Source organism: Oratosquilla oratoria, chromosome 36, assembly GCF_046742065.1.
Source record: "Oratosquilla oratoria isolate Oo_2021 chromosome 36, ASM4674206v1, whole genome shotgun sequence".
NCBI lineage: Eukaryota > Metazoa > Arthropoda > Malacostraca > Stomatopoda > Squillidae > Oratosquilla > Oratosquilla oratoria.
The window spans coordinates 41851573-41878217 of record NC_134812.1 but is presented as its reverse complement, the minus strand read 5'-3'; the positions used below and the strand labels follow the sequence as shown (position 1 = coordinate 41878217).

Genomic DNA, 26645 nt, shown 5'->3' with positions numbered 1-26645 from the left:
AGGAGGGGGACGAGCAGGAGGAGAGGAGGAGGAGGAGGAGGAGGAGGAGGAGGAGCAGGAAGAGAATGACGAGGACGACGACGACGACGAGGAGGAGGAGGAGTAGGAGGAGGAGGAGGGGAGGACGAGCAGGAGGAGGACGAGGAGAAGGAGAATGACGAGGACGAGAAGGAGAATGACGAAGACGAGGAGGAGGAGGAGGAGGAGGAGGAGGAGGGGAGGACGAGCAGGACGAGGAGAAGGAGAATGACGAGGACGAGAAGGAGAATGACGAAGACGAGGAGGAGGAGGAGGAGGAGGAGAATGACGAGGACGAGGAGGAGGAGGAGGAAGATGGTGGGAACGTTCTTCGAACGAGAATAATGACTGGCTTCGTTTGAGCGAGAACTGAAGGAAACGCTGCGATTTCTGGAGGCCCACGAGGAGGAGCTGAATGGGATGTGACGAGGGAGTGGGGGAAGTGGGGGGGAGTCGAGGGAATGGGGGCGGGAATTCGGTGCAAGATCTGGAAGTTCGAGAGGGAGATGAAGAAGAAACGTAACAACATGAAGAGAGACATGGAAAGGACATCAGACCGTGTGGGAGAAATGTAAGAGGCAGCAGTGTAGGATGATCACACAAGGGGAGGGAGGGAGGGAGGGAGGGGGGATTATATGTGGGATTACTGGGAAGAATGTGGATTTTTTTTTTTTTTTTTTTTTTTTTTTTTTTTTGACGGCAGCAGTGAGGCGAGTAATCTTAATGCCATGTTAATTTCCTGACGTTCAACGACCAATAACTCTCTTTCTTCTCTCTCTCTCTCATTCTCACACACACTCTTCTTCCTCTGATAGTTTCCACTGCAAAACAAGGACGACACTATCCCACAGCTCAGTGTCATCATTGCACCGCATGCTGACAGGAGACCTTTTGGTCCATGAGCAGGTCGGATGCGGAAACGAAAATTATGATGATAAATAAATGAAAGAAAAGTAGATAAAAATTATAATAATTATAAAAATGATAATAAATCTAACTGGCTTTGGGGGCAAATGTCTGAAAGGCGTTGTTTCCTTGCATCACTACTGTCATATTCAGCTACTCACCACTTCTCCATTTCACCCAAAAACCACCACCTCCACCATCATCATCATCATCTTCATCATCATCATCACCTTATCACAATCACCATACCGGAAGATCCCCCAAACGCCAAACCCTACAGCATCACTTGCCCCTGCAATCGCTAAAGAACGAAGGTTAAGAGGAAGAGGAAGAGAGAGAGAGAGAGAGAGAGAGAGAGAGAGAGAGAGAGAGAGAGAGGGGGGGGGGAGGGTGAAGGAGAGAGAGAGAGGGAGAGATAGAGATAGAGAGAGATAGAGAGAGAAGGAGAGAGAGAGGGAGAGAGGAAGGAAGAGATTACCTTTCACAATGTAAACACACATAAGGAAACGCACACGCATGCCTGTGTCCGCGCGCGCGCGCACACACACACACATACACACAAATACAAATTTAGATGACTATATAAAGCGACATAAATATTGAGGATCTTACATGCGACAACATAATTGGGTACAACTGTATCACACGAAAAATAGACAAGGCATAACAACAGAAGTGTACTACATGAACCGTTAACAAAAGGGCGGTATTAAAATGCTTAATAATATCACGGTCTACTTGCTTTTTAGGCCAAACAATCTTGATTACTAAAACTTGTAGTCCTACCGTAGTTATACTAAAAATAAAACGAAAATATGATGTCGCTATCGTCCCTCTGTACAAAAATTATAACAAGGATTATAATCAGATTTTCAACAAATATATGCAAACAGATCCGCCGAATACCTGGGCCCTAATAGAAACAATGTATTTTTTTCTGTAATCAGTGTACAGAGGTTCTTCGCTATCATACAACACTATAATCATTTTATTCTGGCAAGTACCAGATGATGCCATATATCCTACTTCCAGGACCAAAATCACAGAAATTAAAAGTGACATGACGTCATGTCGACTCGAGCGAAAATTCAAAGAAAATGGGTATGCACTACTTGACTGCAATCGGTTTGTAGTGTTAGGTTACTACATTTGGTGTAGGTACACGTCACTGAGAGAATGGAATTAATCAAACTCCAATTCTCTCGGGACTTGTTTATCGGAAATAAAATGCGGAGTATAGGTGAACTAAGCCGGTGTCTTGGCTGTGGAACATAATTCTTTATGCAATAATGACATAATACACATTTAATAGCACCATGACTAATTTGGTTTACGTATTACAATTTAGACATTATGGAATAATTGTATCAATATTTACAGATATTTACAATTAGATATGACAAACGTAATAGTATTAACAATGTTATGTTTCCATAATGCAAGTTCCAGCGGGGTGACAATATGTATTAAGAAATTGACTTATGGTGCGCGATTCTACAGAAAACGAATTCTTCGAGGCATGACCTTGCTACAAGTTTTCCTTATATACTGACTGCTGGTGAGGGACAGACATATATCTGTTACTGTTATCTCCAGTCAAAGGCATTTTACTGCATTTTAAACCGCATGAATTAGTTTTAGAACTTTCCCGTTTGCAAATGTAGGTGCAAATAGACATAAGAAAATCATGTATCATTTCCATCGGGAGGACAAAATTTTTGCTGACCAGTGTAATAGGATTGAAAAAATCGATTGAGTCGTTTAAGCACCGCACCTACTTTTATTCTAGTTAACTTGAGACAATTTCAATCAGATTAAAAAGCTATTTCTCTCTTCTAAGGTGTTAGAAATTACATCGATTAATCTACTAGAGCCCAGTGCATTCTAACCAAAGCAAATCCGATCACAAACAAACGACCAAAAATAACGGTTTGTCTCCAACTAGAGGTCCACCACCCGAATGAAATCGCTTGTAGGTAGACATAGAGATAAATGTAAGCACCCATTTTTCTCTATCATTTCTTTCTCCTCCCCTTCTTCCTCCACCACCTTCTTCTCCTCCTCCTCCCTTTCTTCCTCCACCACTTCCTCCTCCTCCTCCTACTCTCCCCTTCTTATCCTTCCCCCACCTCATCTCTTTCCTATCCAGTCCCCGTCTTCCTCCTCCTCCTCCCTTTCTTCCTCCACCACCTTCTCCTCCTCCTCCTCCCTTTCTTCCTCCACCACTTTCTCCTCCTCCTCCTCCTCTCCCCACCTCATCTCTTTCTTACCCAGTCCCCATCTTCCTCCTACTCCTCCTCCCTTTCTTTCTCCACCACCTTCTCCTCCCTTTCTTCCTCCACCACCTTCTTCTCATCCTTCTCCTCCTTTTCTTCCTCCACCACCTTCTCCTCCTCCTCCTCCTCTCCCCCTATCCTCTTCTTATCATTCCCCCACCTCATCTCTTTCTTACCTTGTCCCCATCTTCAACCTTCTCCACCTCCTCCCCCCTAGCCTCTTCTTATCCTTCCCCCACTTCATCTCTTTCTTACCCTGTCCCCATCTTCAACCTCCTCCTACTCCTCCTCCTCTCCACTCTTCTTATCCTTCCCCCCACCTCATCTCTTTCCTCCCCCTCCTCCTGCTCTTTCTCCTGAGGCCTGAACAAACCTGTCGCCACGTCGCTGAAGAGAAGAAAGCAAAAATGAAAATTTCAGTTGGGCGTGTCGTCAGCGTCGTCGTCGTCTTTGGTTCTAGGGGGACTGTGAGCCCGACTTGTCAACATGGTGTCTCTCCATACAAAGTGGGGGGAGACGCTCCCTAGACAGCTGGAGTCAACCTCGTGTGTAATGGAGAGAGCAGGAGGGAGAAGGGGAGAAAGGAAGAGGGGGGAGAGGGGTCTGGGGGAGAAGATTTTAGGGAGGCAGATTTCTCAGACATGGCAGGAAAGGAAAAGAATCTGAAAAAGTTTATCTTCTTTCACATCTTAATGAGCAAATGGCATCCCAAGAACTGAATAAATAAAACTGAATGGAGCTAGAAAAAAATATATATATATATAAATAAAAATGTCGAAATCTACGAGGTCCTTATCTATTCTGTGAATATCTACAACAAGCAGTGTAGGGTATGTGGTCAACCTAACATGCACATCACTCTCTCTCTCTCTCACACACACACACATACACACACACATACATACATAAAGACACACACACATACAAACACACACACACATACTAATTTAGGAACTTGTTGATGAAAGTTCGAGACTCCAAAAATGTAATCTTATCATGTATATATAATTAGGTAAATGCACATAGATACACAGAAAGTATATACAATTTACATATATATATATATATATATAACCACAATACAATTTAATTCTAAGCCATCAACATCGAGAGACTCGAGGAGGCCAATATGCAGAAATCGAAACGTGGTGCGGCCGAGGACTCGAACCTAGGCTAGCACGTGACAAGTGTTAGTGACTTAACCGATTGCGCCATCAAGAGCCTCAAGATGACAATGCTACGAGCTGACTTAAATGACAATCCAGAAACTGAATAATTTACGAAAAGACCGAAAATATTCCTATTGAAGAGTAGCTATACTAGTGCACGAAAAACTATAAATGATGAATAGGAAGTGTGAAATAAGACTTAGTAGTCCAGACATCGAAAACGAATGAGGAGAGAAGGGAACTTGTGTCCTTGAAGGAAGGGTGATTAAACCTTTCATGGACAATGCTGCAAGAACTGGTTGGTTGTCGTCTGTCTCGATGGCGAGGGCTCAGTCTCTTCAGATCTTGACAACGTAAGTAACAATAAATAAATAAATACATAAATAAATAACAAATGAATAAATAAAAACAAATATATAAATAAAGAATACACAAATAAATGAAACAAAAATAAACATATAAACAAAGAAACGAATATTCGTAAATAAATAAATAACAAATGAATAAAATTATATATAAATAAAAAATACATAAATAAATAAATAAAACAAAAATAACCATATAAACAAATAAGTATTTGTAAATAAATAAATGAATAAATGAAGTCTCCGGTCGGAGGAGCTAAGCGCCTCTTGGTGTCGGTTTCTCCTGACGCTGGCCAGCCACACACGTCCAACTCCGGAGAACCACCTCGCCGATCCCCCTTCGGACGCAACTCGGCGCGAGGGTTCGAACCCCGCGTCCTCTCGAAACCCGAGCGAAGCACCATTCCGCTTCGGAGCCTTTTGTCTCCCAAACACGACGACAGAATCCTCTTGCGCTCAAAAGTTTCAAAAAGTTTTGTTGACACCTCCAGCACCCTCGAGGAGGAGAAGGAGGAGGAGAAGGAGGAGGAGGAGAAGGAGGAGGAGGAGGAGGAGGAGGAGGAGGAGAAGGAAGAGGAAAAGACGGAGGAGTTACATGGAGTTACATGGACAAACGAACAGCAACACACCTATTGGTCCATACATGGCTGTTTCGGTACCTAACCTATCATTATTATTATTATCATTATAATTATCATCATCATAGGAGGAGGAGGAGGTGGAGGTGGAGGAGAGGGAGAAGAAGAATAAGGAGAGGAGGAGGAAGAAGAAATAGCAGAGAAAGAAGACGAAGAGGAAGAAGAAAAAGAAGAAGAAGAAGCAGAGGAAGAAGAAGAAAAAGAAGAAGAAGAAGAAAAAGAAGAAGAAGAAGAAGTAGAAAAAGGAGCAAAAGGAACAGAAAAAAAGAGCCAAAAGGATGCGAAGAAGAAGAAGAACCCGAAGAAGAAGAAGAAGAACGGGAAGAAGAACGCGAAGAAGAAGAAGAAGAAGAACGCGAAGAAGAAGAAGAAGAAGAAGAAATTTACGAAATGGGGCGGCGATTGGCTTGGGTCCGAGCCTTGGCGACCGGAGTCCCACCCAGGGTACCCTGGTTCCATTTTTGTGCCGCGTTACTCTTTCTTTCCTTTTGCGAGCTACACAAAGCAACGCCGCAATGCCATGCAGACCGCATCGCAAGGGTCACTTCAGTCCATCCGTCCCAACAAGTCTTTAAATTCACCACCATTACAATCCCACGCGGTGGAAAGTGAAAACCCCCTGGTAGGGCAAGCCCTGTCAGTCTCGGATTTTTTTTTTTTTTTCTTTTTCTTTTTGGCCGGTGATTGGTCGCCTCCCCACCCCCTGGCCAAGGTTTCTTGGGAGCCAACGCAAGAGACACGCACCGGATCCCGGGAATCGAACTCACGAATCACCTGCTCCCGAGTTCGACACGGTGTCCACTGGGCTACCGCGCGGCCATCGTCACAACAACTCCGTCAATAAAGTTTGACATCGTCGTAACTATGCCCGATTGCCGTGAGCGTTCGAGTTCAACGACCAATCAGGAACAGTTAGGACGAAGATGTTGCCATCACGGTCGTCAGGTTTATTACTGGCAGAGCCGCAGGGTGGGCGGAGTCTAATGCAGTGGGTCCCAACCGGTGTGCCGCGGCACCAAAGAGTGCCGTGAGATCAACTGAGGGTGCCGCCAAAATTCAGGGCAAAAATAATTTTCGTATTACCGACTCTGTCATCCATTTTTGTTCATTAAAGCAGCATCAGTGTAAAGATGAGTATTTTCATATTATCCAGGGACAAAATTTTGTTACACTGATGTTAAATCAACAAAATACTGACAAACTAGAATTTAGAGTTTCTAATAAGGGTGCCGGGGGCTTCTGAAAGGCTTGGCAAGGGTCGCTCAAGTCAGAAAGGGTTGGGAAACACTGCTCTAGCGTTAGGTTCTGGGTATATTAGGTTCGGGTTAGGACATGTTAAGTTAGCTTTATGACAATTTTATGTTAAAGTTCCGATACGCAAATTCTAGTAATGCCCAGTTAGCCTGGGCTTGATTTATTTACTATTCAGTAATCTTAGGCTAGGTTACATTGGTTAAGGTTGGATTATTTTTTTTCACAGGTTATGAGGGCGACGCAGAGGAGGTACACCAACGGATGATATAAAAAAAATTCTCAATAATTTGTAAATGTGCGACGCACGGTAGACAAGGATGGAACATTCCACAATATTTCACGGTCGGTCTTTCCCCACACCTGCGTCCCTCACTTTCCTCCTCTCTCCTCACTTCCCTTTCACTTCCTCTCCGCCTTTCCCTTTCTCTTCCCTTCCTCCCATTGCCCCACTTTACTCTCACTTCTTCTTCAATCCTTTTCCTTTCCCTCCTCATCCTCTATTCACTGTCTTTCCTTTCAGTTCGCTATCCTTCCTTAGACTACGGTCTCTTTTTCTTTAACATCAAACCCCTTCACCTTCCCTCTCTTTGTCTTTCCCCATTTCCCCTCCCCGTTTCCCGTCTTCCCCTCACTTTGCTCCTTCTCCCGACATTGTCCCCTTTTCCTTTCCGTTTCCCCTCCCCGCCTCTCGGATAATTCCCCCCCCCTTCCCTTCCCTTCCCGGGCTTCGTTGGTCCCCTAAAATAGTTTTCGACTGTAGAATGCGACAACACCACCTTTGCCCCGTCTCACCAAGCGCGTCTGAAAGTAGAACCTTTCAACCGGGAACCTCCGATCTAGCACCATGAGAGGTCTGGCCTCAACATTAAGGCCCATCTATCTAGGCAAAAAACCTCAATGATTAATTATAAGACCAATAGTTCTAATCTTCTAAAAGGTATGAAAATAACTCGCTTTGCTCTCTCTGTGATAACAGCCAAATGAGTTACCAATACGTATTCCATATCCTACTCTGTCACTTTTCTGATTTCCGACCCATAGTGGGTTGCTACGACCTTGCTGTCTCCCGTGTTTCTGAGGATGAAATCTCCCAATTTTTCGACCAAATGCTTCGACGCAATCTACAAATGATTGGAAAATGTTGGAAAATATACATACATATATATATACATACACACGCACACCACGTTTCAATTTCTGCATGCTGGTATCCTCGAGTCTCTCTCGATGTTGATGGTTTAGAATTAAAGTGTATTGTGGTAGATAAAAAAAAAATGTATATCTGTTCACTGGGACCCATTCAGTGTTGTGTGTGTGTGTGTGTGTGTGTGTATATCATATATTATATATATATATATATATATATACACATATATATATATACATATATATATATATACATATACATATATATACACATATATATACACATATATATACACACAATATATACACACAATATATATATATATATATATATATATATATATATATATATTATGGAAGCTCGCTGGCTGAGCGGGTTAGGGCGTCGTTACTTGCGGCGAAGGTCAAGGGGATGGCGGTTCGAATCCTGCCACCGGCGAAGTTGAACCAAGAGCATGGTTCATTAAATTCCACACTACAAAGTCCACAGTAAGGGGCACCGTCCTACCCTTCCGATGGGAGGAGTTTGTAACGTTAAACCATATCATCATATATATTATATGCTACACACATAAATATACACACACGCACAAATACATATACAGACACACAACAAACGTTCGAATACATCTTAGTGTCTAGAGATTCTGTGGGGTCTGAGGAAGCCCTGGTACCCTCTTGTCGTCACCCCCGGCCCCGCAGAGGGCTGAGGGGACGGAGAAAGACTGAGGACGGGGAGGAACGCTCAAAGCACCTTCGTGGTGGTGGTGGCGTAGGAGGAGGAAGGGGAGGGGAGGGGAGGGGAGGGGTGCTGGGTGAAGGGGCCAGAAGGGGGGTTCTTCTGAAAAGCCGACGAGGGGAGGCTGGGAAACGAACGAAAACATGATGTCAACACTGTCAACAAGTGCTCCGTGGAGAGGAGATTACGGGGAAAGGGGGAAGGGAACAGGAGAGTGGGCGAAAGGGCTCGAGAGGAAGAGGAGGAAAACAAAGAGGAAGAAGGAGAGGAAGAGGGAGAAAGAAAGAGGGAGAGGGAGAGTATGGGGAATGAGGAGGAAGAAGAAGAGTAGGAGGAGATCTGAGAAAATGTAGATAGTGGAGGAGGAGGAGAAGGCGGACGAGGAGGAGAAGGCGGAGGAGGAGGGGGGAAAGGAAGTGAGGAAGAGGGACAAGGGAGAGGAGGAGAGAGGAGATGGTGGGTGTGTGGAGAAAATGTAGATACTGGAGGGGGAGGGAAGGCGGAGGAGAAGGCAGAGAAGGATGTGGAGGAGGAGGAGAAGGAGGAGGAGGAGGGAGAAGGGAAAGGAGGAAGAGAAGGAGAAGCGTGAGGAGGAGGAGGAGGAGGAGATGGGGGAAAGGAAAGAAGGAAGAGAGGGGAAAGGGAAGAGAAGGAGGAGGAAAGGAGGAGGGGAAGAGGAGAAGGAGGAGGGGAGGAGGAGGGGAAGAGGAGGAGGAGGAACAGTAAGAGGAAGAGTGAAGAAAGACAAAGAGGGCACGGAAAAGGAGGAGAGGAAGAGGGGAGGAGAGGAGGAGAAGGAGGAGGTGCGGGAAGAGGCGAAGGAGTAGTAAGAGGAAGAGAGAAAAAAGAAGGAGGACAAAGAGGGCGCGGAAAAGGAGGAGAGTAGGAGGGGAAGGAGAGGAGGAGGAGGAGAGGAGGAGTGGGAGGAGATGAGGAGGAGGAGTGGAGGGGAGAGGAGAAGGAGTAGTAACAGGAAGAGAGAAAAAAGAAGGAAGACAAAGAGGGCGTGGAAAAGGAGGAGGAGGAAGAGGAGGAGGAGGAGGAGTAGGGGAGGAGAGGAGGAGGAACGGGAGGAGGAGAAACGGGAGGAGGAGGAGGAGGAAGAGGAGGGGGAGCAGAGGAAGAGGGGAGGAGGAGGAGGAGAAGGAAGAGGAGGGGGAGAAGAGGAAGAGGGGAGGAGGAGGAGAAGGAAGAGGAGGAGAGGAGAGGAAGAGGGGGAGGGGAGAATGAGGGGGAGGAGAGGAAGAGGGGGAGGGGAGAATGAGGGGGAGGGGAGAAGGCGGGGGAGGAGAGGAGGGGGAGGGGAGGAGAGGAGGGGGAGGGGAGGAGGAGGTGAAGAGGAGGAGGAGGAGAAGGAGGAGAAGGTGAGGGAGAGATCATAGGATCCCTAAGGATGCTGCGGGTGCTACCAGTCCACTGACGTTCGGTTCGAACTCCTCTGTGGGGAGGAAAGGAGGAGGGGGAGGAGAGGAGGGGGAGGAGAGGAGGAGGGGGAGGAGAGGAGGGGGAGGAGAGGAGGAGGGGGAGGAGAGGAGGGGGAGGAGGGGGAGGGGAGGAGGAGGAGGAGGTGAGGGAGAGATCATAGGATCCCTAAGGATGCTGCGGGTGCTACCAGACCCCTGCCGTTCGGTTCGAACTCCTCTGTGTTGTCACTTGAAGGCGAATTGTAGCTACCCTGCTTGCAGGTCACCTAACGGTTCCGCATCACGTAGATCACGCTGATGTTCCTCCCGTGCAACCCCCCCCTAACAGGCTCCATGTCCTACGGCAGCGTTTCTCAACCAGGATTCCCCGGAACCTTAAGGTTCTGCAACAGGTCCCTAAGGTTTCGCGAGAAATGTGAGATAATCTAATGCCTTTTCGATTTTTTAGTTAATTTCATGTCCGTAATATAATTAAACATGCACGACATATTCTTGGTTATTGTAATAATGCAATATAGACATCATCCTATCTAACCTATTATTACGATGAAAATAATTTTTTTTTTTTTTTTTTTGCGCAGGGGTTCCTTGAGACGCAAGTTATTTTAAGAGTTCCCCAAGGGAGGTTGAGAAACGTTGCCTTAAGGTTTCACTTCACCCCTTCTGTGACTCCCTTTGATTTCCTGCGAGCATCAGGCACCTCCATGCATATCCCCCGATGTCTTCGGAGGGGCCCTAGTGCGCGTTTCACGCGAACAACGTTTCGGCACCAAGTTCTCGTTCTCTCGGCAGCAAAGCAGGTGAGGGGGGGTGAGATATGGGGAGATGCCGGGGGAAACGGGCACTTGTTGCCGAAACATTGCCAGTGTGAGCCGAGCTTAAGGCTCCCGCCTTCACCTCCTGCCGCTCTTCACAGCTGCATCCATAAGCTCCTCTCACAAACCATAACGAGACCTTTCCTCTTCGAGTCGAGTCCCGCACGCGTTATCGTCAATCGCACATCTCATCTTCATCCATCTCCAACATCATCATCATCAACATCATTCCCCCAATATTTCCACATTAGTCGTGACGAGCAAATAGACGCGCAGAAAACCTCCATTCTTCACAAATGTACCCATAATGCTGAGCATGACAATACCATTTTCGTTTGTTTCCAGGGGATTGCGGCCCGAAATTTTCGGAATAGTTGCAAACTATCCATGGCGTTACAGCTAAATCAACCTAACCTGAACATGATGGGAGGCGATAAATCTAAAAACTGAAATTTATCAATGATAAATACAAACTTTGAAACATGATCAAGAGTAGTGATTACTACATAAAAGGCCCGATTAAGGATCCATATATCATTACGGGGATTGCAGCCCGAAATTTTCGGAAGAGTTGCAAACTATCCATGGCGTTACATATAAATCAACCTAACCTGAACAAGATGGGAGGTGATAAATCTAAAAACTGAAATTTATCAATGATAAATACAAACTTTGAAACATGATCAAGAGTAGTGATTACTACATAAAAGGCCCAATTAAGAAGAATTCATATATCATCGAAGGGCAATGGCAACAAAACTACAAAAGTATGAGTAAGACTAAAAGAGGAAGATGATGAGTAAGACGAAGAGGATGAGGAGGAGCAGGTGTAAGAAGTCTCAACACAAGATTAGAAAACCTTATTACGACAAGTCTCAAAATGAACAATTTTTACAACAATAACCTATTACTTCTTCTATACGAAAATCTGGTAAGCCTTATTCATGTCTCCAATAATTTAATAATCCAACGTTCAAAATACCGGCACAACAAAAAACATCCCCATGGAAAATTCCCACAGATGACATTCTATGCAAACGTGAAAAATGCTACGATGGACAAACAGGTTTAAAAAGAGAGAGAGAGAGAGAGAGAGAGAGAGAGAGAGAGAGAGAGAAAGAGAGATTAGGAGAAATAAAGGTAATTGTATTCTAGGAGGTGAGGTGGGGGATGAGAAGTAAAGGCTATTGCATGGAGTTTTGACTTGTATCTGAACGTCTCGACCTCTTGGGCCTTGGCAGAGTCAAGATATCGCAATTAAAAAAAGAAAAAAAAAAATCACTCCCTGCCACTTCATCTCTATTTCACGAACATGCCGATTTATCGTCATGTCTTCCACGACAGACATCGATAAATTATAATCATTCTTGTTCTTGGCTGACTATTATTATCTATCAAATTAACAATTCTACTAAAATAATGATCATGTTCACTCAAAATCACTCCTCTCACTCTACCAACAAGTTCGTCGAAATGCGACTTCACCTATCTTCTGTTTTCAGTTTTCCTTCTTTTCCCTTTAGACTAAATCAATTTCCAATTTTACACCTGAAGGCGCCTAACGTCTACCGCCACCCAACCATCTAATCCACATTTAGGCACCTCCCTGCCGACTGAATCCATCGAGAGTTGGAGGGTCCTTTGGCCACAATAGCTAACAACCGCGCGGCTGTGCATTTACCCAATTTCATTCACCTAATTGCAATACAAAGGAAATGAGCAATGCTCGTGGGGTCCTGTCTCTTACTCTCCATTTAATAATGCCTAGTTTCAAATTTAAGTATGTTTCCTACTTGGACTAAATCCTTGTTTTCCAATTATCATACTTGAATCTGAATCCATGTATCGTTCCAGCAATGAACTTTACCACCTAAGCTATACATGTGTATATATATATATATATATATATATATATATATATATGTATGTATATATATATATATATAATATATATATATATGTGTATATATATACATATGTGTATATATATATATATATATGTATATATATATATATATGTATATATATATATATGTATATATATATATATAATGTATATATATATATATGTATGTATATATATATATATATAATATATATATATATATGTGTGTGTGTGTGTGTGTGTGTGTGTGTGTGTGTGTGTGTGTGTGTGTGCGTGTATGTGCGCGTACACGTGAATGTTTGTGTGTGTATATGTGTTTGTGTGTGTATGTAAGCATGTGTGTACGAGTGTGCATATGTGTGCATGCGCGTGTGCATAAGCGCGTGTGTGTGTGCGCGCGCGCGCCCGTGAAGCAGACAGTGTGTGTGTGTGTGTGTGTGTGTGTGTGTGTGTGTGTGTGTGTGTGTGTGTGTGTGTGTGTGTGTGTGTGTGTATTTGTGTCCGTCCGCCTGAATCTATGGATTTCAAAGTTATCCACCTTGTCCCATCGCCTCGGCCCTGTGGCACGCGCGTATGAATCCGAAACACAAGACTTTCCGCTCGAAAGCATTCCATCCGACCCGACAACACCCTAAAACTCCGAGAGAATTAGCTTAATTTTGGAGGGTCTCTTTGAAAGGACGCTGGCCTGCAAGGGGAAGTATTCCGGGGAGAAAATAAATAAATTTGGCATGATAGTGACCTATGACAACCCCCACCCACTCAAAAAAGAAAAGCGCAAACCAATAAATTTGGTCTCCGTCACAGAATGAAAAATTCGCAAATGCCATCCACGATCTCGGGCCAATGAGGGGTCAGAAGAGTTGACAGTTACTCAATTAACAACTACGGTCCAGCAGGGGTACGAATAAGATCGTCTGCAATATTCAATTTCCAAGAAAGGTCCTTTTAAAACAAATTGACATGAATTACAAGAAGATACACATACAAATACAGTGAAACATACAATGACAGTCAATAATTATAAGAAAATCAAAATCACTTCTTTCGGTAACTGAAGCATTACATATTAGATGATTATACAGATCGTTATAACGACTTAAATTTGTCGTATCTTAGACATTTTATTCTTCCTTAGATTAGTTCCTCTCAAGCGTATATGTGCACGCTTGAATTATCTGCAATTTATTTCCCTCCCAAGTACATCATTTGGAACTTCATTAGAAAACGCAATTAAAATTCCGAAGTCGTAATGAAGGTAACTACGTTTTATATAATGTGAGTAGGAGGTAAAGGGAACACGGGCTGAGGGAAATACTTTTATTCCTGAAAAGTTTCGCCTGAGTGGCTTCTTCAGAGGAATAGTGTTCGAAGTCAAGCTGGTCAATATATACATGACAGAAAAAGGGGCAATATGTCTGGTTGGTCCCCCACTCAACGTCATCTGCCGGTGTGACGAGTTGTCGCAGCGAGTGGACAAAATATCCGCCTGTTGGTCGTCGCGTGGCTGAGATGTCCGTCTGTATCAGGTGCTCTGTGTATTTTGTCCAAGATGACGAAGCGTGCTGCTGCTTTAGCACATATCAAATCCCCAGTCCTCTTATTAATGTTCTCCTTATCATTATATATAACGATAAGGGTGTGGCGGCATTAATGCAATGCATCTAGTTAAAGGCAGTGAGGGACCTACACCTGGAGGCGCATAGCCACCACCTATTATGCGCTTGGACCGATGGGGGTAGATAGCGGTCACTGCTGGAAATCTGGGAGGAGCGTGGGATTCAAACCAACAGTTAGTCGAATGCGAGATCAGTTCGCTTTCGGTGACGCCACCAGAAATACTGGGAAAGCCCCTCAAAATTCTGCTCTTGATATACACTAGGTAGAAGAACGCACCATTTCGAAGTCATGTGACAATTTCTTACTCCAACTGAACCTGGGCAGTTTATCCAAAAGGAGTGACTTCCGGACACGAAAGGGCCAAGGGTTGTAGTGTTAGGTTATTACAGTTGATGAAGGGTACACTTCCCCGAGAGCATGGAATTAAGTGAACTCTAATTCTCTCGGGACTTGTTTATTGCAATTAAAACGCGAGGTATAGGTGAACAAAGCCGATGTCTTCTCGGCGAAACATAATTCTTTATGCAAGAATGACATAAAACACATTTATTGTCACCACAAATAATTTGGTTTCCGTATTACAATTTAGATTTTATAGAATAATAATACTAGTGTTTACAGACACTTACACATAGATATGAGATCGATACCAGTATTAATAATGTTAAATTTTCATAATGCAAGTTTTAACGGAATGACAATATTAAGAAATTGACTTATGGTGCGCGAACTCTACAGAAAACGGAGAACGTATTCCTCTCTTAACGTTGAATACCGACTTCATAAGTCTATTAAATTGTTTAGTCATTATTCATTTATTTATCTATTTCTCCCATCATTCTAGTTTTTTGGTTATAAGGGCCCGAGTAGTAGCCTGGTCTCCGCAGGTGTCAGCTTTAAAGTCCGCGCTATATGCAGACTTTAAGCTTGTTTGTATATGTATGGATATACGTATTTACTTACGTGTGTATCTATGTATTCATGTACGTGTATATATATCCGATCATTTCTATGACAGTCGCATGCAGGATTCGAACCTACTGCTATCGGCCACCCGTAAGATCACCTTCACAGAGCCTTAACCCACTACATCAACAGAGACTATAAAAGCCTTAAAACCTGGAATCGAACTGATTCCCAGGGATAGGAATGTTCACTAATCTGCGACCCCAATTCCTGTTTTACACAAGGCCCAAGCCCACCAGTTGGCAAGGGGTAAGGATCGGAACGAATCCCTTTCACGCTTTTCGCCATTGTAACTATGAGAGAAATTTGCTAGTAACAGCGACATCAATCCGATAATTTCTATGACAGTCGCATGCAGGATTAGAACCCACTGTTATCGGCCACCCGGCTCTGTGAAGGTGATCATACGGGTAGCCGATAGCAGTGGGTTCGAATCCTGCATGCGACTGTCATAAAAATGATCGGATTGATGTCGCTGTTACTAGCGAATTTCTATCATATACAATATATTCAATATTTGTAGAGCTGGAATCCAAAAACTTTATTAAATATATATATATATATATATATATATATATATATATATATGTATATATATATGTATATATATATATATATATCATATATGTATATATATATATTATATATATATGTATATATAATGTATATATATATATATATATATATATATATATTATATATATATACATACATATATAAGAAAGTAGACACTGGACTTGTTTGGATTTTATTCCTACGTTTCCAACCCTGCCCGGGGTTCGTCTTCAGGGTAATACAGTGGTGGGAGCTATAGGAGATCCTTACTAATAAGGGGGCATACCTCCTGGGACACTGGGTCAGGTATCCTCCATTAACCGTTACACTCCAGAAAAGTAGAATAGACACAGTAAATACATATCCCATGGAATAAACATAGCATAACCAAAATTACCCGAAAATATTTCCAGATGGGCAGGATATCGCATAGTTAACAAGTCAGTATTGGTATCAAAGGAAATGGCAAAGTATCTCTCGGCTAAAAATAACTGTGACTAAAATTATGCGACAAACCACCCCCCCCTCACGTATAAATATGATTTAACTACCCATCGCCCGAAGTGCAATGGAAGAAAATCGTATAATACAGACATAAATAAATGTTGAAAAATCCATTGCATATGTGGACTTGAGGGGGTTTTGTCGTATAGTTCTTGTCACATTTATTTTTAGCCCAGAGATACTTTGCCATTTCCTTTGATACCAATATTGATTTGTTAAGTATGCGATATGGTGCCCATCTGGAAATAGTTTCGTGTACTTTTGGGTTATGCTATGTTTAATCCTTAGGATATCTATTTCCTGTGACTGTGTGTTCTACTTTATGTATTTTTCTGGAGTGTAACGGTTAATGGAGGATACCTGACCCAGTGTCCCAGGAGGTATGCCCCCTTCTTAATAAGGATCTCCTATAACTCCCACCACTGTATTACCCTGAAGACGAACCCCAGGCAACACGTAGGAATAAAATTCAAACGACGAGTGCAGTGTCTACTTTCAACTTAAAAAAAATTATACATATATATATACATATATTTTATATATAAATATATATATATATATATATATACATATATTTTATATATAAATATATATATATATTTACACACACACATATATATTATATACATAATATATATATATATAAATATATATATATATATGTGTGTGTCTGTGTGTGTGTGTGTGTGTGTGTGTGTGTGTTTTGTTTTTCAGTTGGTATCTTGAATGACATTAGTCTATGTAGCCTACAAGCATCCTTCAGTTGTATTCCATATTCAATTATTGCAAGAAAAATAGGTAATTTATCAATTAACCTTTTCAGTTGATTTCATGAAACTCGTTCACGACAACTAGTTCTATCACGTTTTGTTTGCCAGTCCGACATTCGCAAAGGTTCGTCAACACTAAAGTGTAGCCTGGAACGCCCGAGACGCGGAGGGAGACAGGCACAGGGGAATTTGGGCGCTAAAGGCACGGAAACGGCGCGGCCGCCGAAGGGGGGGGGGGGAGGAGGAGGAGGAGGAGGAGGAGGAGGAGGAGGAGGAGGAGGAGGAGGAGGAGGAGGAGGAGGAGGAGAAGGAGGAGCGCCCACGGACACTTATGCAATCACCGTCGTTCCCGGAGAGTCCTTTGAGTTCGTGCGTACTTAGGCCCTTTCTCTTGCTCCCTCGTGAGCGTATTCTCATGTGTACGTGTGTGGGTTCACTCGTGTACGTATAGGTATGGTAGAGTGTACACGCGTGGTTCTTTTAGTACCCTGGCTGGCTGATTCTCATGTGGGCCTTTGCCAGGTTCTGGAACTCTTAGATGATGTGGAATATGTGGCAACGCCGTTGTCTTTTTGGGGAGAATGATAGCTTGCAAGCACACACATACACACAAACGCACGCACGCACACACACACACACAAACACATACACGTCCACATATTCACACACACACACACACACACACACACACATAAACACAAACACATACACGTCCACATATTCACACACACACACACACATACACACACACACACACACACACGTACACACATAATATGTATAAGTAATCATTTATTATGTACCCTCTTACCGTAATATGGGTATTTTCAGCCTTCGGCTGACACGTTTTCAATAAACCGATTATTATTATTATTATTATTATTATAATTATTATTACACACACACAGATCAGTCATATATAAGCTCTGAGCTCTCTTCCGGGAGGGAAATAGCTGTCGATCACGAGTCCAACACGTGATCCAAGACCATGGTGAATCACACATGCACACACGCAGTAGTTATTGTCTAGGAAACCACGTTTGAGGTCAAGAGCCTCGCTTCCAACTTGAAAGCTTTCACTGATACCACAAGCCCTTACACCCTTTGAACCAAGGGATGGTGTCTTTTTGTATGTGAATAAGATCAGATCATTACTCAAAAGATTGGGCAATATATCAGTTCCGAGTTCCCATCCAGCAGGGTAGCTGTCGGTCACAAGTCCAGCACGTAATGGAAGACACACACGCACACTCTCTCTCTCTCTCTCTCTCTCTCAAATTAAAAAAATCTACGTTCCCAGGTTGCCGTGTTTCAGAACTTTAGATTCTCGTCTGACTGACACGGGTCCTGTGGCGTTGGTGGCACTTGGCATTTCTCGCTAGCATGCCACTTGCTTTTGCTACTTCTTTTGATTAGAAACCATTTTTAATTTCAAATTTCCAAATGTCAAATTACTCCTGCGTCTTACAGTGAAAAGCTGAGTGACGAACTAGGGAAATCTATGCGAATGTTGGACACATTGTTTTAAGATGTTCTCACGGAAGTCTAGAATACTGGGGCCGAAGTCGTTCCTACTCAAACGAAGAACCAAAAGCAAGTAGCATGCTAGTGTGCCGTCACCGACACACCAGCAGCCGATCTTTGCTCCCGGGTCATTCCCGGCTTTATTACGCTTCTGGCATCCAATCACGAGTACCGGAGGACAGTGCCCGGAAAATTGCCTTGCCTTTATCTGGAGGCCCGGACATTTTCCCCGCCTTTTTTCGACAGGGGATCGCGCATTGTCGCTAGTCAATTAATCGCAACAGTGCGTTGGGTGTCAGTTTTTTTATGTTGGCAAACATCTGACGATTTCTTCAGCTACTGAAGCAAGGGCGGACCCTGTCCAGGCCAAGAGCCTGAATTTCAGAGAAAGTTCGAGCGTTAGCCAAAAGAAAAAGTACACAGTGGCATGCTACTTTAGAAATTGCCGACTCATTCCTCCTTGCCGTGGACCATCCCAACCTCCATATATCTACACGAGCGTGTGTGTGTGTGTGTGTGTGTGTGTGTGTGTGTGTGTGTGTGTGTGTGTGTGTGTGTGTGTGTGTGTGTTGCAACGGGAAGTCCATTGCTCTTCTCAGGTGGCAAGGAGTAGCCCCTTCCCTCTGCATGCAAGTGATCTCGCCATCGTCAATTTGAGCCATACGCCAAGAGGCGCGTTGCTTCAACCACACGCCGGCGCCAGTCCCCTTCCTCGGTCTCTCCGTGCAAGCTCCCATGCAGTCACCCTTCCATCCCACTCCAAACAGCTCTTGACAGGTTTTATCACCTTGGCGCAAGCCATGAGTTTTTCTGTGGACGCCCCCCCCCCCTTCGTCTCTTCTTCCATCGAGGGTCGTCTCGAGTCTTTCACGTCACTGCCGCCTCCAATGAAGGAAAATTCACTGCTGAAGAAAAAGCTCTCCTAAAACTCGTTCTTGACGCGCAGAACTAAGTCATCGCAACGTTACTTGTGCAAACTTTTCAAACTTGCCCCTCCCTTGTTTCATTTAACTACTGTGCTTGGCCCCTGTCAGTGTCCAATTCCATTACCTACTCGCTCCAGATTTTGTTTCTCCCCTTCCAAATTATCCATCCCAATTCTAATTTTGTTCCTTCATCGACGACAATATCTTTGATCTGTTCCTTTGAGCTATGGCTACACTAGACAATAGAATGGTTGGATTCCAATGATTCAGTTGGATTTTGTCCAAGGTTGTAATGTAACCATCGCTTAAAGCCATGGTTACTATCCAACGACGTTGGACGAAATCCAAATGAATCGTTGGAATCCAACCATACCGTTGACTAGTGTAACCGTAGCTTTACCCAGGTTCCTGTCTTCTTGTGCGAGTCTTTATGGGATCTGTGCCTCTAATTTCTTCATATTCAAGTCCAATTGGAATGCTGTGTTTTAGTTACTTGTGATGTTAAAGTATTTATGGTACAGTTTCTAAATGTGTACATTCTTTCATTCGATTTCCGTCATCTACTCTCACTTTCAGCATTTGGTTTCAATCATCCCTTGGTGGATACCGTGTCGAACTCATGGGCATATGGTCGTGAGTTCGATTCCCTGTACATTCTGCGTGCTTCTTGCTCTGGTTTCCGACAACCCTGGCCAGGTGGGGAGGCGACCAAAGTATCGGCCTAAAAATCCCACCGGCTTGCCACAACGGACAGGGCTTGCCCTGTCAGGGGTTTCTCACTTCCCACTTCCTGGGACTGGGATGGTGAGTTCTGAGTATAACCCTACCAAGCCCGTTCATGGATTAAACGTTTACTCAAATCTAAGATCCTCACCATCAATTGTACTTGATATGTTGACTCCAGAATTAACATGACTGATTTTATTTTTCTTCATCCTCAGACATAATCCACCAGACTCCAATTGTTCAAGTCATCGCGCCATTTTACCATTTCCGAAGTGAAAACAATATTTTATCTCAATTCAGAGGGCTTTGACCACTCTCCACTACCAGTCAAACGTCTCCTTCTCCAACTGCCTTCTCCGAAAATCCCTCCTTGGCTCGTCCCTTCCGTGCCGCGCGTGACGTGTTTTATTCCCGCTGCCGAAAGCCGATATCATTCATCTCTAGAACCAACCTTTGGCAGCGAAGGCGTTGGTGTCAATCTCGATTAAACCATTGATCCCCTCGGCATCAGGCGCCAACTTCCTTTTCAAAATGTGACGGTCAGGCCAGGCTAGTCCGTTCCTGTCCGCCACTCCCTCTCGAAAGCGGAAGGGATTACTAATATCTCCGTCATGATGATGCACTTGAAGCATTTTGTTCAGGCCGACACCACACCAATTTAATGAGCTGACATAACAACACCGTTTTTGTTATGGACTGGGGTTACCTCGACTAGCCCACCCCGTTAAGATGAAGCACGTTACAATCTTTGTTCTAAGACCAAACGATCTTATTCAGCTCAGGGTAGGATCCTGTAACATCAGAGTCCGCCGGGCTATGCCCATGCATAAGCAGTAATCATTCTTGATAAGTTGGTCCTAGCCCACCTAACCGTGAGGCTTGTAAGGTAACATTGCTTGTGAGTTCACGGGAGGGGGTTATGCAAAGCTAGCTGTTCGCTTCACGTTTAGACGCGACCATGCTCGCGCTTCTGCCACATCATGAGGGTGGATCACGCGCAAGTTTCGCCACACTGATGGTCGTGGTTTCGGGTGACGATTGTGGTCACAATGGTGTAATGTTAATGATGGTGTTGGTGGCTGAGATGGAGAAACGCGGTGGAGTTTGGTGGTAGTGGACGTGGATGTAGGGGTGTACAGGGGTTGGGGGAGGGGTCTTGGCTGGATTTACAAGGGGATAAAAGAGGCAACTACCTTAGGCACCCCTGCCACAGGGACCCTTCCCCAGGCTGTTTCTATAAAAATGTAACAATTACTAAATAATTTCTACTAAGTAAAAAGAAAGAACAAAATTTGTGCGGGGCATCAAAAAACAACCCATGGCGCTTCAGAATCTGTAAACTTCGACTGTATTTCCTCCGACTTTTTCTCAAGGATGATTGACAACCCGCGTCTGCTCCTCCCTTCCCCCCCACTTACAACTTTCAACCCAGGCACGGTCCAACACCACACAGACCGTTTCTTCCCCGACGAAGTCAATGGGCTTGGAGACAACAATTATCATCCACAGTACCGCCCTATCGGACACGACCGAATTTGAAGAAGAGATGGGTACAAGAATACTTTTTTCTTTTGAAATGTCACAACTCCAAACCAAGGAAATATCAAGACCTACGTTTAAATATAACTGTTTCGAGATATCTGAGAACCAATCAAGTAAACTGTTAACCACAAGGCACCCCGCAGCAGGGGCTATCGTAGTGGCAGAAGCTACTTTGACTTTGGTCATCTCAAATGGTCACACGCTTCACCCATGTGTTTGCCGATCCACACACACTGAACTGCGTCATCGTATCCTTGCACGTACCTGTTCGAAGCCGCCCAGGAGTTCGGTGACGTCCATATCAGAGTTGACGGTGACAACACGAAGCTGGCGTCCCGTCAGGCGTGAGAGGAACTTGACGACAGACGTCTTCCCGACGCCGCTCTCGCCAACCTGTGGAAGAGAAGACACAAGGTTATAGTCTGCTGTATTCTACCAAGTCTTTATCCACGCCAGGGGCTCTCAACCTTTTTTATAACGTATATCAAACATATTCACTGCAGTTCCTTAACCCTCCGGGGACCAAATCAATAATGGATCAAATCATCGTGCACCCAGTAACTCCCACTGACTTCCGAGTTATGGTCCTGCTTGGAGGGAACACTAAGGCACCCTAAAGGGTTCGTGGACAATAGGATGAGCACCATTGGTCTACACTATAATGGAACAACAGACAAAGGTCTTGACAAAACGAATAGGAACTATGATATTATACCTCCCGCTTTCTCTCTCCCTTTGTGTGTGTGTGTGTGTGTGTGTGTGTGTGTGTGTGTGTGTGTGTGTGTGTGTGTGTGTGTGTGTGTGTGTGTGTGTGTGTGTGTGTGTGTGTGTGTGTGTGTGTGTGTGTGTGTGTGTGTGTGTTTACCTAGTTGTAGTACACGGGGTTAAATTTGTGTTCATTACATCACGTCTCTACGTCTCCATTCACCAAACTTTGTCTCGAATTAATTTACGCTGTTGGTCTGGAATATATTTTCATACTATTAAAAAACTCACACACACACACCCTAATGTGGAACACTGTACATCCTGACACCTTTTAATACGTTATTTTTCATCACTATATCTTTTACTATTAAATCGTTTTCTTTCATCCTACACCAACAGATCTTCTCTGTCCCTTTTTTTCTATATTTTTTTCTGATTTGTTTATCATTATCATATTTCCTTTCGCTCCTCCAGTGTGGAAATCCCCAGTTTTTCACTCTCTCCTCATGTATCTCTTCGTTCAGGTTTTGTATAATTTTGTCAACCAAGATTATCTTGAAGCAATTCATCTATTTTTCACAGGTTTACGTTTGTTTTCATACACATTTTGGTTATCGTAGAGGTCAACGACACCCGTATGTGGTTTAGTAGTACCTCCCCGTTTCCCACATTGAATACTGGAAACCACATTTCCAGATTTCCAGTCCAACGACTCCTTTCCCTCTTCCAGAGAACATGCAATCAGTTGAAGTAATTTATCCACTAATTGTTCTTCACACTCTTTCAGTATCCAATTTGTGATTCAATCCCTGTGTCCTTTCGCACTCCCACGTTCTCGAACAGGTTAATTGCGTCATGTATTTCCACTGCTATATTGCTTATAGAATATTTGTTATTTCAGTTTGCTTTCTTACTTCTTTATATGATTTGGTTTAATGTCGCGAACTCCCCCTTATAAGCAGCCTAGAACGGTGCCCTTTACAGAGGGCTTTGTGGTGAGGGATTTAATAAACCATGCCCTTGGTCCATCTCACTGGAGGCACGGTCCGAACTGCAGTCACCTCGACCTCCGCAGCAAGTACTGACGCTCTAATCCACTCAGCCATTTACTACATCTTTAATATTCAATTTCACATTACTTTTCTGTGCATCACCTTATCATTCACATATCTGACGGACAGCTAAGGTTGATCTATATACTTAACCAAATACATCCTTTTCCTCTCCTCATTCTTGTATATTCATTTTCAGCTCTTTCATATTCTTTTGTTCTTTTATTTATTTTTGCTTCTTTTCCCTTATCTTGTGTCGATTTTACGATAACATATCTAATACAGAGTCAATACTTTTCGTAATTTTATACCACTTGTCTTTGTCACGTGTATTTCTACTCGTATGTTGTAAACTTTCAAGTTCTCGCATTCCTTTATTTTTTAGGTTCACTGAACTCCCTCCAATCTACCTCAAAATATTCTTTTTTAATTGAGCAAAGTTAGCTTTGCATAGTTGTATCTTCCTTTTCTGTACATTTACTCTCTTATTCTGTCTTCTCCACTTCTAGCATAAATTCAAGGCCCACATGATTATTTTTACCTGTTGGGCACAAATGATATAATATTTCACATCACCTCTGGTTCTTTGGTGAAGATCAAAATAATCTAATAATGTTGGTTCCTACACCCGTTGGGTTATTATACTATTCATTGCAATGTTCAACAGTATGTTGTCACAGGATTGCTCAATTCTGTCTCCCTTTCCTCCCAATTCACCTCCCCACAATTAAAGTAACCATCAGAGTTAGATTATCACTTTTTCACTCCCAATTCACCTCCCCACAATTAAAGTAACCATCAGAGTTAAATTATCACTTTTTCAATTGTTCTTTCCAGCTGCTCAGGATCGGTCGTGTTTCTCGTCAATTCTTTGCTTTCGGTTTCATCCCATGCTCTTCATTTTGAAGGGATGTATGCCATTGCAATGTCTCTTTTTCTACGCCTTTCGCTTGTAATTCTTTTTTTTTTCAATATCTCGGCCATTCCTTCTCCCATTTCCACTCTTCACTTCTTGACTCTTCTTTTCATTAATATCACTAAAGTTTCCCCTCCTGTCCCTCTTCTGTGTATTATACTTTCCTGAATTCATCCACCCGAACATCAATATCTAAACTGAATTGGGTGATGGCAAAGCACATTTTATCTAGTTTTACTCCTTGAATCTTTTATATTCAGTTTGGCTAACATTGGTTCGACCATGTTCGTGTAGGTTATTTCTATTATTTTTATTCGTTTCCTCCCTTTCTTCTCTGGATTATTTCTTTTCTTTCTTTACCACCTTGCCATTTTCTGATCTATTACTCTCCAATAAAACGCTATCTTCTCCCCGTTCTTCGGATTTTTTTCTTTTTTCTTTTTTCTAGTCTACCAATTTTCGTGTTTCCTTTCTTCTCTTTCTCTTTCTCTCTCTCTCTCTCTCTCTATATATATATATATACATATGTATATATATATATATACATATGTATATATATATATATATATATATATATATATATCTTTTTCTACCATTCCCCCCCCCCTTCGTCCTGTGCTACATCCTTCCTAGCCCATTTTTAATTTGTCTGCATTTGCTAGTTTCCATACATTATTCATGAATTCATTCACCGTGATTTCTGGTCTTGTACCTCCTTGTTTGATGATGATGGCGTGATGTTGATGGAGGTGATGGCTGTGGTGAGGATGATAATAAATGTGATGTTGAACATGAAGATAAGGATAAAAATGCTGCTCCTAAGAAGAAGATGATGGTGATAAGTGTGGTAGTCATGGTGGTGGTGGTAGTGGTGATGGTGGTGATGGTGGTGGTGGCTGCGATGGATGAAGATGAACACAATGGAGATGGTGTTGAACATGATGGTAAAGACGAGGAATACAACGGAAGAGGAAGATGGCAGAAGAAAAAAATTATATTGACTTCATTAGTTTTATGCACTCAATATTTTAGTGAATTTGGTAACATCCCCTACGGACCACATTCACGCAACGTTCTCTTATGACTGGAAACTAATGTCAAAAAAAAAAATAATAATAATAATAATAATAAATCACTAAGCTACTGTCCCTCCGCTGTGCTACCATCATCAAATCATTCTTTGACCACTTCTATGAAAACGCCTCCAGGGTACGACACAAATACCTTTTACTGCTGACAAAATGCAATACTCCCTCCTCTTCCTCCTATTTTACCATCCTTCCTTAAAATTATCCTTTACCACTAGTATATCTCCACCTTTTCGACTTTGGTTATCGCCAACGAAAAGTAAATCTTATCCAGAGCAGTAAGACCCGGTAGAACGGCCTTCCACCGGTTCCTCTGGAAACAGTACCACCCGGAACGAAAGATATCCGGGCGTGTTTGCTTAACCCATTCAACTCCGATGACAAGATGTCTTGTCATTTGGTCAAATAAAACAAAAAATCATAATAAAACAACAAAATGTTTGATGATCAAACAGCACCAGAAAAATATGACGTCATCAGTCCTCCTTCGAGGAGGACTGATGACGTCATATTTTTCTGGTGCTGTTTGATCATCAAACATTTTGTTGTTTTATTATGATTTTTTGTTTTATTTGACCAAATGACAAGACATCTTGTCATCGGAGTTGAATGGGTTAATGGATGGGTTCTCCGGTTGTTCCTCTAGCAGCAAGTTGCTACTCTTGTTGTTTTTGATGTTGCTGCTGGCACTGCTATTGCTGGCGATGTAATTGTTGTAGTTCCCGTTGTTATTATTGCCCTGCTTATTAATGCTATTGCTCCTTGCAATAGGCATTGAAGTCACGCAGGACTCGAATGACGTTGAGTTCGAAACTATTCGCTTTCCAATGTTCCTCTTTTCCAAAGGAAACCTGCGATGACATGAACAATGCAATTCCAATTTTAGGCAGAATATCATTCCTCACATTTTCCCCGACCAAATTCCCATACAAACGTCTTGTCCATTCCAAACAGCTCCTGGAAGGTTCTGTCGATCCGCCATGAGCTCTGTGGATCCCTTAGTGTCATCAATCGAAGATTCATTCTTCTGAAGATAACTTTGTGAGTGCGATCAACATCTGGGAAATGTACCACATACAGGTAGCTGGTAACAGGCCTTAACCGAATCAAAGA

General features: G+C 43.1%; 1 protein-coding gene across 2 annotated transcripts in view; it reads right to left on the bottom strand.

The window, feature by feature from the left end:
* The window catches only part of LOC143018983 (midasin), a 485776-nt gene that overhangs the window by 234622 nt on the left and 224509 nt on the right, over positions 1–26645 (bottom strand). For both annotated transcript variants that reach the window (XM_076174672.1, XM_076174673.1), the window contains exon 22: positions 22033–22161. In XM_076174672.1, the coding sequence (XP_076030787.1) occupies positions 22033–22161 (129 nt within the window). The remainder of the gene's footprint in view (positions 1–22032; positions 22162–26645) is intronic.